The sequence below is a fragment of the Asterias rubens genome, chromosome 5 (genome assembly GCF_902459465.1).
Source record: "Asterias rubens chromosome 5, eAstRub1.3, whole genome shotgun sequence".
NCBI lineage: Eukaryota > Metazoa > Echinodermata > Asteroidea > Forcipulatida > Asteriidae > Asterias > Asterias rubens.
Window position 1 is genome coordinate 20,994,990 of NC_047066.1, and position 16,496 is coordinate 21,011,485.

Consider the following 16,496-nt stretch of genomic DNA (forward strand, 5'->3'; position numbering starts at 1 on the left):
GTAAAAAGACCTTAATTTACATCCCTATACAATTTGAAGAAATAGGTAGGTAAATTCTATTTTGGAGGTGATATTCTAAAACAAGTAATAATAATTTTCATTTCCTTTTTTTCAGCAAAAAGAGCAGGTGTCGAGTTTGTTTATTTATTTATTTTATTACACTTCCAACAGCACCATTATTGCCAAATACATGAATAGGAATAGGAAATGATAAGAAATGTTCAGTTGTGCGAGTAAAAACCCATGCAATCAGGTAGGGACAGGAAACCCAATCAACAAGCAAGGCTCTGGTCCGAGGTGAAAGGCAGGGAAATAAACCTACCACATGCCAACCTGATCCCCATTGAGTTGCCATATGCAATTAATCTCACTAATGCACCAATGTCAGACCACAGGCCTGATACTTCACAGAGGCAACGAAGGCGATTGCCTACATGCCCCTTGGTCATTGCCTCATTGCCCATGGAAAGCCCCAGTAGAAATTTACCAAGACGAAAATGCCTTGGTGACCTTACCCTTTCAAAAACGAAGCATACATGCCTGGACCATCAATTTATAACAAAACTTAGGAACCATAGACTTACAATCGCATTATTAGAATAATTTCTTCAAAAATTAATACAAAAAAATGAATATATTTTTTAGTAAAGTTATCTGCTCCGCACTATGGCCAGGTATATTGTCCAGAGGAAAGCAACGGCACTGGCGAAAAGCACTCGATACTGAAAAGAAAACAACAAACAACTTTTAACTTTCTTCATGAGATAATAAACAAAAACTTTTTCGTGGACTGAAAGAAAGTGCAAGACTATATTAACAATTTGGGGTTGAACAAAGAAAAATTGACTAAAATAGAGCAAGATTTGAACCAATGACCTCTGGAAAAGTGCTGGCTCTCTATTAACTGAGCGATCTAGCCCTTATGTTGGTGGTCTCCCTATTTTGTCAATATCTTTGTTTGGGGTAGGTGCTGTCATAAGCCATACAACCGTTAACTGCTGTGTAGCCATGGATCACACCCAAGTGTTTAACACAATCTGGGAAACTTTATAAAATTAGATTGGTACGTGGCATGTCATGGTCGTGCGATTAAGAGCATTGGACTCAAGCTCTGCTTAGTCTTCAGGGTGTGGGTTCAAATCCCAGTCATGACACTTGTTTCCTTGAGCAAGACACTTAACACTGTTTTTCGCTTCTCTTCACTCAGGGGGAAATGGACCGTTCCGGCTTTCCACTAAGCTCCGCCCACCGCGCACGTGAGCAAGACACGTGTACGAGCACTCCCAATGACATTCTGCACGAATCTGCCGCGCGTGTCAAATATACGCACACGCATGACTGAGTTTGTCCGACCACAATCATTGCTGTGATTGGTCAAATGGGTGAACGCGCACAGTTTGATTGACAGGCTGGATCGGTCCATTTAGACCTGTGAGGGCAGATATGGTTCTTGTTTGATTAGCTTGGAGCGCTACATATTTGGCAGCACTCCCTGCATAGTCCCAAAGAAACTGAGATGGTGAGGAGTGAAATAAATGGTCAAGTGACCAGGGTGTCAGATGTGAGTGTTTTGTGAGAAGCCACTATTATTTATCAGGCCTTGAACTTCACTCATGAAGGGCCCGGCATTTTTCAGTTGATACAAGGGGTACTTCTTTGAGGAAAATGTAAAAGCACACTGCACCACGGCAAATGCTGCGGGTGCTGTGGGTTAAAGGAACGTTACAGAATTGGTAAGAAACAAAAGTCGTGAAGATCACAAATTTACATCAAACTTACACGGTCTAATGATGATGATAGTATTTCAGAAATATTGCTGTCTAAAATGTCATTTGATGAGAAATAAATAATCTAACTTCGTGTTTGGAGTTTATCGCTCAGTGAGCGATTTATTAATTTTTATTTTGGCATCGATGCAATGCAAAATTTGTGATTGGTTATTCACTATTCTCTCGTGACCCAGATGGCCGATCGATCTCAAACTTCGACAGGTTTGTCAGTTTATGTATATGGTGGATTACATAAAGTGCTTACACTGCCAGTAGTGTTCCTTTAACTCAAGGCCTGTGTCATATATTTAATGGTACAATAAAACGAGACTCAATACTTAAACATTACATACCTGAAGTGGGACATAGTTTATATTGACGTATTGGAGAATGGTCCAGACTCTCCAGTTCATCTTAAGAGCTGTCCAGTAAGAGTGTTTGATAATGTCCACTGATGCTTTATGACCTTTGCCCTATTAAAAAGATGTTCAAAATATGAAAAGGTTAAAATAAATAGCTCATAGAACTTTGTGGAATGAGGTATCTAACACTTACCAGCACTTCGTTGTTTTCAGAGCAGTGTTATAATGAACAGGAGAAAGAACTACCTTCATACATGTAACTTTGCCAATCATTTCCTTTGATTTTTAAAGAATTAAAAGAATTGCGTGTTGATGGGTGGTGTACTGCTTAATGACAGAAAACATGAGGTGTACCCCTTATTATGTTTTCTGTTCAAACTACTGTTCTACTGTCCACTCGCAGGTTTTTTTCCAAATGACAGTGTCACTTATTTTAAAGGTGGGCTCATACTTCAGTAGTGAACTTATGTAAATACATGTACTGGTTTACAAGGTGTTGTGGTGCTATATGCAGCCAATCAAACCAGGAACACCAGGGCAGACCCCTCCTCTTTTCAATAATTGCACTGGGTTCTTTTGGGTGCAATACACAACTCATAGGACCAACATGACACAAGCATTATGGTAAAGGACACAGGTGTCACGACTGGGACTCGAACCTACACCCTGCTGATCAAAAACACCAGCTGTCGATTTCACCAAACTCTTGCTAACTTAGAGTTATTCTTAGGACTTAGGACAAGTTAGGTTTTGTAACCATAGACATTAGGATGCATTGAACACATCCTAAGTTAGGACAAGTTACTCATCCTAAGTGGATAGGATTAATCCTAGTAGTTCGTGAAATCGGCTGCATAGCTTGAGTCCGGTGCTCTTAACTGCTAGGCCAAGACACTATAATTAATTATTGTTATTTTCTCTTACCTCAAACATTGTAATCAGATAGAAGTAACCCAACAGGAATGGTGGAGCCACGACAAATCTGTCTACAATCACTTTCATGACCTTAGAGCCTTGGTCTTTGCCTGGTACCATTCGCTCAAGCCATCGGTAGAAATGATGTGTTACAGGTCCTGTGTAGAAGACACTACATGGGAAAGCCAATAAAGGGGAATTAATGGAGAGCTCATTACTTTTAGACACTGGACACCTTTTTTAATTGTCAAAGACCAGTCTTCTCACTTGGTGTATCTCAACATATCAAAGAATAGCAAACATGTGAAAAATTTATCTCAATTGGTCATTGAAGTTGCAAGATACTGATAATAATGGAAGAAAAAATACCATTGTGTGCTTTTAGATGCCTGATTTCGAGACCTCAAAATCTAATTCTGAGGTTTAAAAATCAAATTAAAATATTTTTAGTTGAAAATTCAATTTTACTTCTTTCTCAAAAACTATGTTACTTCAGAGGGAGCCGTTTCTCACAATGTTTTATACTATCATCAATAGCTCTCCATTGCTTGTTACCAAGTCATATGATTTTATGCCCCCCCCCCCCAATTTGTTTGTAATTTCTATCTAAAAGCTTACATGTTGTAAGATGGTAATTGGTGGTAAGCATCTTGTGAAAGTATTTGGCCTGAAACGGCCCCGTCAGATTTGTGAGGGTTTGTGTCTTTTTCGTGAATACTTTACGTCAGCACTGTAATCAGCTGAAACTTTCACACCTACCTTTAGTTGTAAATTTTTGCAAGAATATTTACTTGTTTCAAATTGTATCTCAATATCAAATCAGTTACAAACAATGTAAAGAAAATAAAATCTTTAAAAAGTGTTATTATTCTTTACCCTGTGGCAGCAAATGCACCTATTGTCCTCCATGCTATCGGTGCGTCCCAACCACCCATCAACTTCTGTGCCAGGATGTTGGCACATGATGATACCGTTCCACTGTATGTAAATAATAAACAATAATTTAAAGTTTCTGTTGTTTACTAAAATACTACACTTGACGTGGCAATGAATATACACAAGCCCTCAAATAACAATTACTTTTCTAATGTTGCCAATGCCATAAATAAACGCATATCGGAACACCTTTCTTCATAATTTCAGCTAATCATCAAAGAGGGTGCTATGTTAGCTTTAGTTTGGTAAACTTATCGTTCTTACATGTCTTACTATATACCAAGGTAGAAATTAAGATACATTTTCTTTTTTAATGAATATTAATTACAAAATTAAATAAACGATATTATTTTTATGAATAATTAATAATCTAGGAATCCATAATCTAAAATTATAAACATTGAAAGTGATGGAAGGCTTGCTAAACAGACTAACAACTTGTCATGACTGACTGCAGCTAGCTGGTGGTGATGGCCAGGTGGTCAAATTAACCTCAACCGTAAACACGCCCCTCCATGGTTACATTTATGCGCCTACATGTGCAATTCTCTGGCCCCACGTACGATTACCCACCCATGCACCCAGCCAAGGGGCGCTAGTGCCACACAGCCGGCGGCCTAAGTAAGACTAAGACTAAGAGCATAGAGTACTGTAAGGACAGTAAGAGAAATACTCACCTCGTAATTGACTTTGTAGCTATTGGATAAGTTCGTAAAAGTCTCAGATATTGAATGAACAATTTCTTGTGTATTGGTTGGTCTTCTTCTGGTGGTTGAACCGACATTTTTGGACCCAATTTCCCCTACTGCTCTCGCCGTGGTGGGTTGGTTAACTCGTGTTTATTTACAGTTTTGTGACACATGACACAAATTAGCCACTCATAACTTGTTTTGACGGCGACGAGGTCATGTCTTGTCCTAGACGCCTTTATCAACTCGTCAATAATTAACGTCTAATAATTTTAGCAACCTGTCTATTTTATCTGACAAGTCTTCTTTCAAGGCCATTCCATTTTTAGTTTTAGGGTGGTGTTTAAGTGCATGGAGGTAAGTGTATGGCTTATTCACTGCTTGATTGCAAAACTATTTAACAATGGTCCCAAAGTAACGTATAAAAAAACATACAGTTGTCTCAATGAGCTCTTGTATTTAAATACATGTTTTTGTAATTGAATTTTAGAAAAAATAATACCAACCCAAAAGTTTCAACCTTCTTATTCTACCTACTTTTGAGTGAACTGTTCCAATCGATTAACATAATACGATCTGAGTGATTTGATGCGGCCATGTTTGATCATCGTATTTTGCTCACGTTCTTGCAGCTCGGAAGTGAACTTTTCTCACAAGAATTGTACACAATTTGTGTACATTCAATCATGTAAATGGTATTATTTGTATAATTGAAATAAGTGGGAGACTCACATCATGGACAGTTTGGTACACCGGTTCCTCGTATGCTTCTTTTTACAAGGTAAAACTGCGGTTGACGTATTTACAAAAACACCTTTTATTTTATAAACAAAACACAATGATCAGCATGTACGTGTACTGTGTAGTTTTAATAATTGTAACACTAACAGTAAATGATTTTTACAATTACATAGTTCCATAGTTTAGTTAGTGAGCATCATCACAACATACACATCAAGAAATGGCAGAAGGGAAATAGGTTGAACCATGGTTGAACAGGACTGACATCTTGAGGCTGTGCCTGTGTCATGCATGTATAGGTAGTGAATGCTCATTCATTTGTATTGTAGAAAGCAGAAAGCCTGTAGAAACACTACATTTCAATTCAAAAGATTATAGTTGTTGAACTAGAACTTTACTTAGAAGATATTTTGCCAAAATAATAAAAAAATAAAAAAAGCTCACTCACGCCGGTCACGAAACAAAGTTTCAAACAAAAGCCTGACCAAACAAAATATTGGCCGAACTATAATAATTCGTCTCCGTTTGTTGTGCAAGTAAGTGAGTTTTCATATCTCTTTCATTTTTGTGTTGTACTATTGTTTACAGTTGTTCTGCTTCTAAGAATAAATGCCGTGCCAGGGCGATCAAACAACTCAACGCCCATCCATCATGAGCCAAACAGTTGGGATGTGCCCCACTCAAGTAAGTTAACAACCTATTCCAGATTTTGCTACAATAGCTTGACGCATCCCTTATTGATTTTCATTCGAATGAATTGCAAATTTCAAGCTCTTTACCTATTTATTTTTCACAGGTGCAGTTTGTAAAGAAGGCTGGCACATGTACCAGCCCACTTTCTCTTGCTTTAAAAGTTTTGGGTCAGTCTTCGTACAGCAGAGTGCGTTAGACTTCTGCACAACGGCAGAAAGCCATCTGGCTACCGTCACAGAGCCTGAGCTGGACTACCTCGCTGCCTTGTCGTGGGTGGGTCAGGAATCGTCTCAGACATGGTGGATGGGGTATGAGATGCGTCAGGTCGGGGACAACTCCACAGAGTGGCAGTTGGTGGACGTGGCCGATAAAGGTGGTGACTTGGGCTGGATCGGCCTGGAAACGCCGACTGTTGAAACAGACGAGATAAAACTGTGTGTTTTACTAGCCCTTGAAGCAGACACCAAACAGTCAGCTTGGCATTTACAGTCATGCACAGAGAAGTCAACTTTCTTGTGCAAACAAGGTAAGTTGGCTATTGAACAACATTGTTGCATATGTTTTCACTTTATTTTTTTATTTGATTACATATCCAACTGCCCAATTACAGGCCTTGCAATTCACTCTTGAGGGGGCACAACAATTTTCATCTGTTAAGGGGCACATCAATGAGGAAAATGTTAATTTGTTCAGGAACCTTGCACAGGGCACCAAAGCAAAACACAGGGCACTACGGCAATTGCTGTGAGTGAACTGGGTTATTTCGAGGCTTGCTATGTTATACTATCAAAAGCTCTCAATTACTCATTACTCCTTACTCAAGTAAGTTTTTATGCTAACAATTATTCTGAGTATTTACCAATAGTGTCCAGTGCCTTTAAAACGTTTAATGTACTTGTGTATTTCTTGTCCCTTAGATGCCCACAAAGTATGTTTAGATCGTTCAGGCAATGAGATTTGGGAGGGAGAAAAATACATCCCTCCAGGATCTGATGCCTGCACATCCTGCCGCTGTGTTGCCGGCAAACCAGAGATGTGTCTAACCTCTATGTGTGCACAGCCCCCATGTGAGAACTATCAGCCAGATCCAGATAAGTGTTGTCATTATATCTGCATAGATGGTGGAGATGCGGATGATAAACCCAAGTGTAAGTCAATTTTACCTTCACTTCTATCCTGCCTTGACCCTTAGGGCCATGTCACACATGAGGCAATGTAAAGTGCATTGATACAATATGTGAAATCTACATGTAGCTGTTATTGTTACATGTATGTCCCAATGAGCATGATCGACACTCAGAGGATTCTTGGTGAAATCACAAGTATAAAACTTGGTGCAGTTACATGTAAATGGACCCTTCCAATGAAATGTGCTAATTACATTCACGCATGCGTACACACTGTATTGGTTGGCAAAGGCTATAGAGTTGTGCACTAAGCAGACTCGCAATCGCGTCTGTGTCACGCAGCCATTAGCCGTGTACAAAACAGCGCGATGTTCCCTCATTTTGCCAACCAAAATGTTAGTGCGCACGTGCTATGTGCAATTTACATATTTCAAGGGAAGGGTCTATTGCAGTATGGTGTATGTCAGTTGAAGGAATTGGGTTTTGAGCAAAGTAATTTCACATTCGAATTATATGATGATTTCTTTTGTGTCTGAAAGGTTAAGATTTGACTCAGTAAAACCTTGAGGTGTTCTCGATTGGACATTCATAACACTTACATTAATGTCTTCCTTCAACTGTGGTTTCTTGCAGCGGATATGTCCGACACCATGCGTTGGGTATTGACCATGCTGACATCCTTCATACTCTTAGGAATGATGCTCTTCATGGTGTATCGAATGCGCCAAAAGAGAATTGCTTATCTCCGATACAGTAAGTACACCATTAGATTCATCAATGTGCATTAAGCACTGTATACTCGGTAGTTTCCCGAGTTCTGTGAACAAAATCCTCGGGCAAATCACTCTAGTGGGATTCAAACCCATGATCTTTGCATTGCTAGAACATCTCAATGTTCTAAACCATGTTTACCGATAGAATAGTCCCAACCCTATAGGCCCCCTATTGACTCAACTTGAGTGTTTTATGTGTTAAATTTCAAATAAAAAGTTTGCATTGACATGACTTTTATGTGTGTTGGTTAAATATTACAGTGTTATTTTGCAAATGCTTTCGTGTACATTTCAATTGCTTTTACATTGTCATTTAGTAACAAATATGACTATATTTTGTGTATTTATTGTTTACTATCTGTGTGTTGCATATTGAAACATCTGAATCACTGAACTTGAAACCTTCATGTCTTAAATTTTCAGAAAGTGTGCATTTTTTTTAAGCTCATCGTATGTTCGTGACATTGGCATTTTTACATCAATATAAAAATGGTTTTACATTGATTTTACTTTGCTTTTATCAACATGAAAATGGTTTCACATGCCAATTGCTTTTACAAACGTTATTGATATTTTTTAAATTCATTGTCTCTGTGTATTGCATACATTATGGATATCATTATTTGTGATATTCTTAACCATATTCACATGTAGAATGTCCTCATTTTATTTATTGAATCAAACTTAATAACTAATGCATCTTTAAATTCCCAGATCGAGATGCATTGAAATGAATTGCACATGGGGTGGTGAAATTTTACAGTTTCATCATTTCTGTCAGTATTTATACATTACATTTCTTTTATATTGCCTTAACTGCGTCCTTTATTAAAGAAGTATTAGGCCTATTTAATTTTATTAGCGATTGTTCAGTATTAGAAAGCTGAAGAACATTTCCATTATTTTAAATAAGTTTAAATTTATGAAAAATATAGGCCTAGATGTATGGAATACAATTTCTGTAATTTTTTATGTTTTTTATATCAGATAAGTGTAGTTCTATAAATATTTTACAATGTGTCACTGTAACAAAATGCTTAAATATTGTAGTAAATGTCAATTTCTGAAACTCTTTTTTTATGAAACTGAGCCTCCTTTAATCAGTACACATGACATGTTTGTTCACAGGAGCCCAGCAAATGCGAGAGGGTAGTATGATGGACTTTGAGCCAGGGAGTGGTCCACCACCCATACCCAACATGGACGACTTTGACGGTGCTGTCTTCAGAGAGCCACCACCACCATATTCGTAAGAGTTAAAAAACTACTTCAGTAGTTACTGTAACTTTTCTACTGTGACTAAAAAGTTGCATCCCCTTAAGGTCATCCCTGGTTGCCACTTCTTAGGCTACATGTATATCATAGGTGTGGTCCCTGGCTACATGGCAGTTTTTACAGTTGTATGGCTTCTGAAAACTGGCAACAAGATATTGACAAAATAGGGAGACCGCTAACGTAGGGCTAGATACACTGTAGGTCAGTTGGTAGAGGTGCTTTTTATTTACATGCCAACAAAAATAATCGATAGAGTGGAAATGGATTCTAGATAGAACAAAATGCACAAGGCTACTCAGCGATTCAACACTGTAGGTTGTTCATCAAATCTCGGAACTGCATTTCGATTATTCCTTTTTTTTTCTTCTGCTTTTCTTGTCTTTAGATTTTTAAAAGATGAGCGTCACATTCCAGTAGAACAACCTCCGCCTTACATTTCCACGGTGGGTCTCCAAATGGACATCAACAGAAATCGTGACAGGAGGAGCAGTTTCCTTCAAAACAGCGACGCCATGGTTCTACTGGAGGGCTCCGTCGGCTCCGAACCAAACACACCCACACTCGTTACAGGTACAGAGTTTCTCAATAATAATGGCTTCTTATATTGCGCTCAGGTCCGTCACGCAGTGCACTCATGGCGCTCCAACATTATTACCCCTGGTCACTGGGCCTTCAATCATTCCTTAAACCATCTCAGCTCCCTGGGGAGAATACAGCCTTGTTCAACAAATGCGCTACTCGGCTAAATCAATCACAAGAACCATCATAAGAACCATCTCTCGAACCCACACTCTGCTGAACAGAATCACAAGAGCTTGAATTCAGTGCTCTTATCCGCTCGGCCACGACACCCCATTCTTAGAGAATAAACAGGAGTCAGGTTGGCGCAACTAAAGTAAAGTCTTTCCTGAGCCAAGATTGCTGATCAGGCTGATGTTAATAACCTTGGCATAGTGTCTGGGAATACTAGTATTCCTGCTTGACTGAATGCCAGTCCATGGCAGGTTACTTTCCAGCTCTCGCTGGTACCCATTTTTACTCCTGGTTGGAGAGATGCAGTTATGATAAAGTGCCTTTAAGGATTGACCAGGCCAGGATTCGAACCCACATTCTGTAAATTACATAACTTGATTACACTGCCCTAGACCACTTCATGGGTTGGAGTAGTTGTGTCATTCCCCGTTTTCCACCTCTGGGACCCCAATTCTAATCCCACCATGGAGACTATGTGGATTGGGTTTTCAGCCCCTACCTGAGTGTGGGTTTCCCTGGATTAATTCTCTGTGGTTTCCCTATGATTAAAGCACTCTCTATTTCTCTTCTTGTAGGTGTTCCAGTAATTCTACCTAGCCCCCCTGCCTACACCAGCAGTACTGAAAACAGCAATGTGTCGTCCCCACAGACAGAGCAAAGCACTCCAGGGGGAGAAAGTTCAGCTGTCACAACGCCCTCTCATCAAATGATACTACCATCCATCAACACTACCGTGTGAAACAGACTTCTTGTATTAACGTTAGCGCAAATGTTAATATGAAAAGCTGAGTCGCGAAGGTTTTTTCTTTGCAAAAATGTTTACTTTTTTGCGTCCTTCACACTAACTTATGACATTCTTGTTGCTTTTGTGGTCAAGTCATAAACCAGATGGCAGGATGCATACAAAGTCAATAGGATAGAAATATCAATAATTTAAAATTTTTATTTGTTAGATATTGAAGTAGATTGACTTTATTTTTGGTATTGATGTAAAGTTTCTGTCAGTAGAGCTGTCAGTAGCTATAATAAGGACACTGACGCTTATAATTCTTGCATTATTTTGCTGGTCTGAGACCACTGAGGACTGGTTTTCTACTCTATGTATGATCTGGGACCACTGTGCTCTATTAACTTTTATTACAAATACAGGTACACCAAGATGTGCACCACACTTTATAGCACAGGGATATTGGCTTCCCATTACCCTAAAGCTGCTTTAAACAAAAAAGGCCAGAATAATACATCCTTTTTATTTTAACCAACTCACACCTGTTATTTCCATGTTATTACAGTTCCAAACAGTGGACAATACTTTATAATTCGATCAACACGTTTTGTGATTAAAATACTTGATTATAATACCTGAATGTGGTATACCTGATGAAGGTGGTATACCTGATGAAGGTGATATATCTGATTTATACCAGATTATTGTGGTATAATAGTGGTATACCTGATTACAATACCTTAATATAATACCTGATTGTGGTGGTATGCCTCATTATGGATGTTAGTGCTATACCTAATTATTATTGGGAGGTTTCGCACGCGAATGGATACGCATACGCAAACATTTAGCTATCCGTAACCTACCTACATGTAGCAAGCAGGTTATCAGTGTCGTCTGCACGTATAGCGGATAGCGAGTAGCGTATGACGTCATACGTATCCGTCGCACTAACCGTATCCGTTCGCATGCTAAACCTCCCTAATACCTCGAGGTGGTACATGCATACCTGATTATGGATGTATAATAGTGGTCTACCTAATTATAATACCTGATTATGGATGTCGAGGTATACCTTATTATGGATGTATAATGGTAGTATCCCTGATTATATGACATGAAGGTGGTATACACTGATTAAAGGTTGTACATTATGGGGCCAATTTCATAGAGCTGCTTAAGCAAAAACTTGCTTAAGCACGAAAATAGCACGCTTATTTTACACATGTTACTGGCCAAAATTTCATGCCACATACATTGCTTATGACTAGTATTTAGCTGTTATTTACTTAGCATAACAATTGAGTGGAGTCTTGGCCGGTAATCTGATTTTACTAAGCAATGAATTTTTTGCTTAAGCAAAATTTTGTGCTTAAGCAGCTCTATGAAATTGGGCCCTGGTGGTCTTTAGACAACTTTGACATGAATGGCATAATATATGATTGTCAATCAAACAGTCATTCACATCGGATGTAAATAACTTAAATAGCAATCTCTAACAATTTTATAATGCACTATTATCTCACAATGAATTTCTTACTCGGAATTTGTAAAAATTTAAACTGCTGTAATTCCTTTCTCCCCTCAACTTTTGTTTTGTTTTATTATTTGTGTTATGTTATTTTTTGTTAAAAAGGAATAGCATCATATTTGTCTTTCCACTTGTAAAGCTTGTAAGTTTTGAAGCGTGTACAGTATTTAGTATTTTTTGTTGCATTTAATTTATGTTGAGGGAAGAACTATCAATAGTTTTTGGAATAATCGATATAGATTAAAGCAATAAATCAATACAAGGCTTGAATTTTACCAATCTATTAAGCCCCCCTTACCTTAGCAACTGCCTATAGCAACAGAAATTAAGCACCAGTGTAACCTAACCAAGGCTGGAAGAGAAAGTAGTCTGGTTCCTTTTCAGTGCAATGAATACAATATGTTACTGTTGTGGATATACAGGGAACATGACCAAGATGGTACACATGTAGCACAATAGAATGCTTTCAGTTTCCGGGGTACAGGTATCTTGCTAGACAGTATGAGCACAATCAAAATGGTACATGAGTTGTAATTTGATTACATGTTCGAGTTCTGTGTAATGTACTACAACACATTTGTGTGCACATTGCCTCAATGCAAGTGGATGAAATGTGCCCTATAACATTGTAGTGCGTGCGAGACAGACAGTGATCGAGTTTAGGCGGTGTGTTATTGGATGCTCTAGAACACATACATGTAGGTTGCTTTTCATGTATCATCTTCCACCAGACGATATTGATGTAGCGCCATTTTGTACAGTGTTGTTCTTGCCTGATCCCTGCTGAAAGGGGGCGTGTGCTCTTGTTCCGAGTGTATTGTTCTCGGGTTGTGTTCTCATTGTCGGGCGTGTGAACACTGCGCTCGGGCCAAGAACACACCGCCGAAACTCGGCCAGTATACATGTATTGTCCATCAGCCGAAAATAGTTACAGTTTTACTCGGTAAAGTCATACGCATACAATATGATAAAACTAAAAACAACCGGCAGTTGCTTAGTTAGGGGTTTGTAGCTGGGTAGGGTGAATGTGGGTTTTGTACTCGTGTTGTAAAGATTAAAGAAAGTGTAAATTCATAACGTATTATGCTATTAACACTGGGTCAAAGGTTGGGAGGCATAAAGTGAACATAAAGTGGAAATAAATTCTTTTTTAACTAATCGATCAATTTGAAAGTTTAAAGCAAGTAGACAGGAACAGGCATATCTCTAAAGCTTTTGCAGCTGCTCCTATAATAGTAAATGTATAAATCATTGAGGAAAAGGGAGAATTTCATAAATCAGTTATTTAGTTGCCAGTCAATAAATCCTAGACTTCATTTTAAATATGAGTTCACGGTTAAGACTGCAGTTATATTCTCATCAACAAACCAAAACACAGCAATATAAAAACGTCTGTCTATAAAAAAAACATAATCACATTCGAGCCAGTTCTAAGAAAATCCTTGTATGTACTTTCTTTATTAATGTTGTGACCATCTACTGTACATATCTATGTACTTGTACATGTGTTGGACATTTACAATGTACATCCCCATAGATGCCATTGTTATCGACAACTTGGGTTTTGCCTTTGAGCTGTTTCTAAGCTTTTTAAACCTCTATGCAGCTAAATGGTTCACCAACTAATCATCAAAAGACATTCATTGCCATGTCATTTATGAATAATACAGCAGTAGTGGTGGATTACATAATAAAAGCATAACTATAGAACTTGTTCAAATTGAGGGGTCGTTCACAATTATTATTTTCATGACTGTAATTCGTATGCTTGGGAGGAGGGTTGTGAAAACTAAAAGAAAATAGATACAAAAAAATATGTTTTACTTTCAAATGCGGGCAAGAGCTGCCCTATACGGATAGTGTTATTTGAGATTATTAAGCTCACAGGGTTAAAATGATTGAATTAATTATAGTTCCATCAAAAGGACCTTAAAAATGTATATTTGTTAAATAAAATCAACTAACTATTTTTTTCTTGAACCTTAGCACTGTAAAGTTTTGTTTCTCTTCAGAAATAGTTAATTGGATTAAATAGCAATGTTAGCTGTGGGCTAAAAGGTCACTTGGACAGTTTTTCCATTGTTTTGGGTTTGAGGGATTATAGTTGAACAATATTTATTTGTTATAGATTTATTTTATTTCTATCTTAAAAAATGCAGACATTTTGCTTTCATTGTTAAAAAATAAATACATTATTGAAACTATGTAGACAAAAATAGTCCTTGGTTGGTTTGGCACTATAAGGGTTGTAAGATGTTAGCTTTTGTGAATACAGACTGTACTTGCATCGACTAATTAAAGTTTGATTGGTAGAATTGTAGAACAAGTGGTCATTGGCCTTTGATTCCTGATAGTCATTATCATAAATTCAAGTTCTGGTGCGTTTTCACTGGAGTGTGGGTTCGAATCCCGGTCGTGACACTTGTGTCCTTGAGCAAGATACTTTACTATAATTGCTTCTCTTCACCCAGGGGAATAAATGGGTACCTGCGAGGGTAGAGGTTGATATTGTGAATGAAAAAGCCTTTGGAGCGATATAAACTGTTGCCCAGGTTGTATACTCCCAAGGGAGCTGAGAAACATTAAAAAGGGATGTTGCTGGCCCTATGACCAGGGCACTAATGTAAAGCACTTAGAGAATTAAGTGTTAGTTATTAGGCGCTATATAAATCGAAAGTTATTATTATAATAAAGACCCTTTTGCTATGAATTAGCAGATCAGAAATACTATCCTCAACTGATTAAGATATCACAAGCTCAAATTGTTTTCCCTTTCACTTACACCATCATAAAGTCACAAGACACTTAACCGAATGGGACATAAAGCCGATGGTCCCATGTGTTGTGTAATGCATGATAAAGAACCCAGTGCACTTATTGTACGTATAAAGGAGAAGGGGCTCGCCTCGGTGTTCCTGCTTGGATTAATCTCGCGTTAGGACGAGTAACTCATGGATGGGTTCAATGTGTCCTAACGTCTTTGGATACGGAACTTAAATCGTCCCAAGTCCTAAGATTAATTCTAAGTTAGGAAGAGTTTGGTGTAATCGACGGCTGGTCTGTTAGGCTGCATATTGCGCCACAGCACCTTATAAACCATTACTTGGTGCTATAAACATGATAAAGGAATAGGTCTCATACTTCGATATGCAGCTCCACATACCGTGCAGGAAATAATACTAAGGGCTTTAATATAAGAATCAAGTATTATTATAAACACGAGCACTTATGGTATATGACTTCACCATCGTCAACATGTAGAAAAGATCTTAAAAATAACAATCATTGAAATTATTGTATTGTACAAAAGAGAACTCACAACGAATCCAAGCAATTATGAAAATTGTCAATTAACTTTTATTAAGTTTTAAGGTTCTGTGTACTACTATTAATTACCCCACTAAAAGTAATTACCAGCATTTTAAATGTTCTTTTTACGATCTAAAAATGTTAACTATTCCAATATTTTGTTTAAACAGAAATCATGACTCCAATGACCGATTGAGCTTACACTTTCACAGGCATGCATCTGAGCCTGCTGCCTAAAAAGGCGCTCTATACAATAACTGACTCACAAAATGCCAAAGAAATTTAATGGATTGACGTTTTGACCATAGCGGAGTCAAGTAGTATTTGATAATTTGCATGGTGGTTATCTGATATTGTAAAGGTTTGCGGTAACACCATGTAATGATAATCTCTTATTGACCCATTTCACCTGACGTCATCATCAGAAACATCTTGAATGTGCCATACTGGTGGGCAATTTCACTGTGCGTTTTCATATATAACTCTATGCATAGAGTATGCTGTGCATTATGCAGTGAAGTGCGCGTTTTAGGCGACGCAGCGTTAATACACGTAAACCTAACTGCCCACCAACATGGTGAGCGTAGCATCAGTCGCCGCGCGAGACACGCGTGCAAGGCGACGCAGCGTTAATACACGTAAACCTAACTGCCCACCAACATGGTGAGCGTAGCATCAGTCGCCGCGCGAGACACGCGCGCAAGGGGGGTCAATAGCAGAGTCTCACTCGTAGGCTAAATGCCTTTACCCATTTTTTGCATTTATACCATTGTATGTCCGTTTGGTATGTAAACAGTTTGCAACAGCTAATCCTATTGGCTAACAAAATGGCACAACCTGAATAAGATCAAATAGGCATACCATTTCGGGAGGTACCACAGTTTTTATTATTTTAT

General features: G+C 38.2%; 2 protein-coding genes across 2 annotated transcripts; one reads left to right on the top strand and one right to left on the bottom strand.

Moving 5' to 3' along the window:
* Positions 1 to 490: 490 nt before the first annotated feature.
* Positions 491 to 4,849, bottom strand: LOC117290610 (peroxisomal membrane protein 2-like). The gene is made up of 5 exons (XM_033772071.1): positions 4,660 to 4,849; positions 3,923 to 4,024; positions 3,056 to 3,218; positions 2,123 to 2,242; positions 491 to 722 (listed from the first exon to the last, which is right to left on the bottom strand). The coding sequence occupies exons 1-5, from the start codon at positions 4,764 to 4,766 to the stop codon at positions 651 to 653; spliced, it is 564 nt and encodes a 187-aa protein (XP_033627962.1). The 5' UTR covers positions 4,767 to 4,849; the 3' UTR covers positions 491 to 650.
* A 419-nt stretch (positions 4,850 to 5,268) lies between these two features.
* Positions 5,269 to 11,742, top strand: LOC117290357 (integral membrane protein DGCR2/IDD-like). The gene is made up of 8 exons (XM_033771706.1): positions 5,269 to 5,452; positions 6,001 to 6,096; positions 6,209 to 6,631; positions 7,023 to 7,253; positions 7,866 to 7,985; positions 9,134 to 9,254; positions 9,666 to 9,850; positions 10,609 to 11,742. Exons 1-8 carry the CDS (start codon positions 5,407 to 5,409, stop codon positions 10,770 to 10,772), a joined length of 1,386 nt encoding a protein of 461 aa, XP_033627597.1. The 5' UTR covers positions 5,269 to 5,406; the 3' UTR covers positions 10,773 to 11,742.
* The last annotated feature ends 4,754 nt before the right edge of the window (positions 11,743 to 16,496 follow it).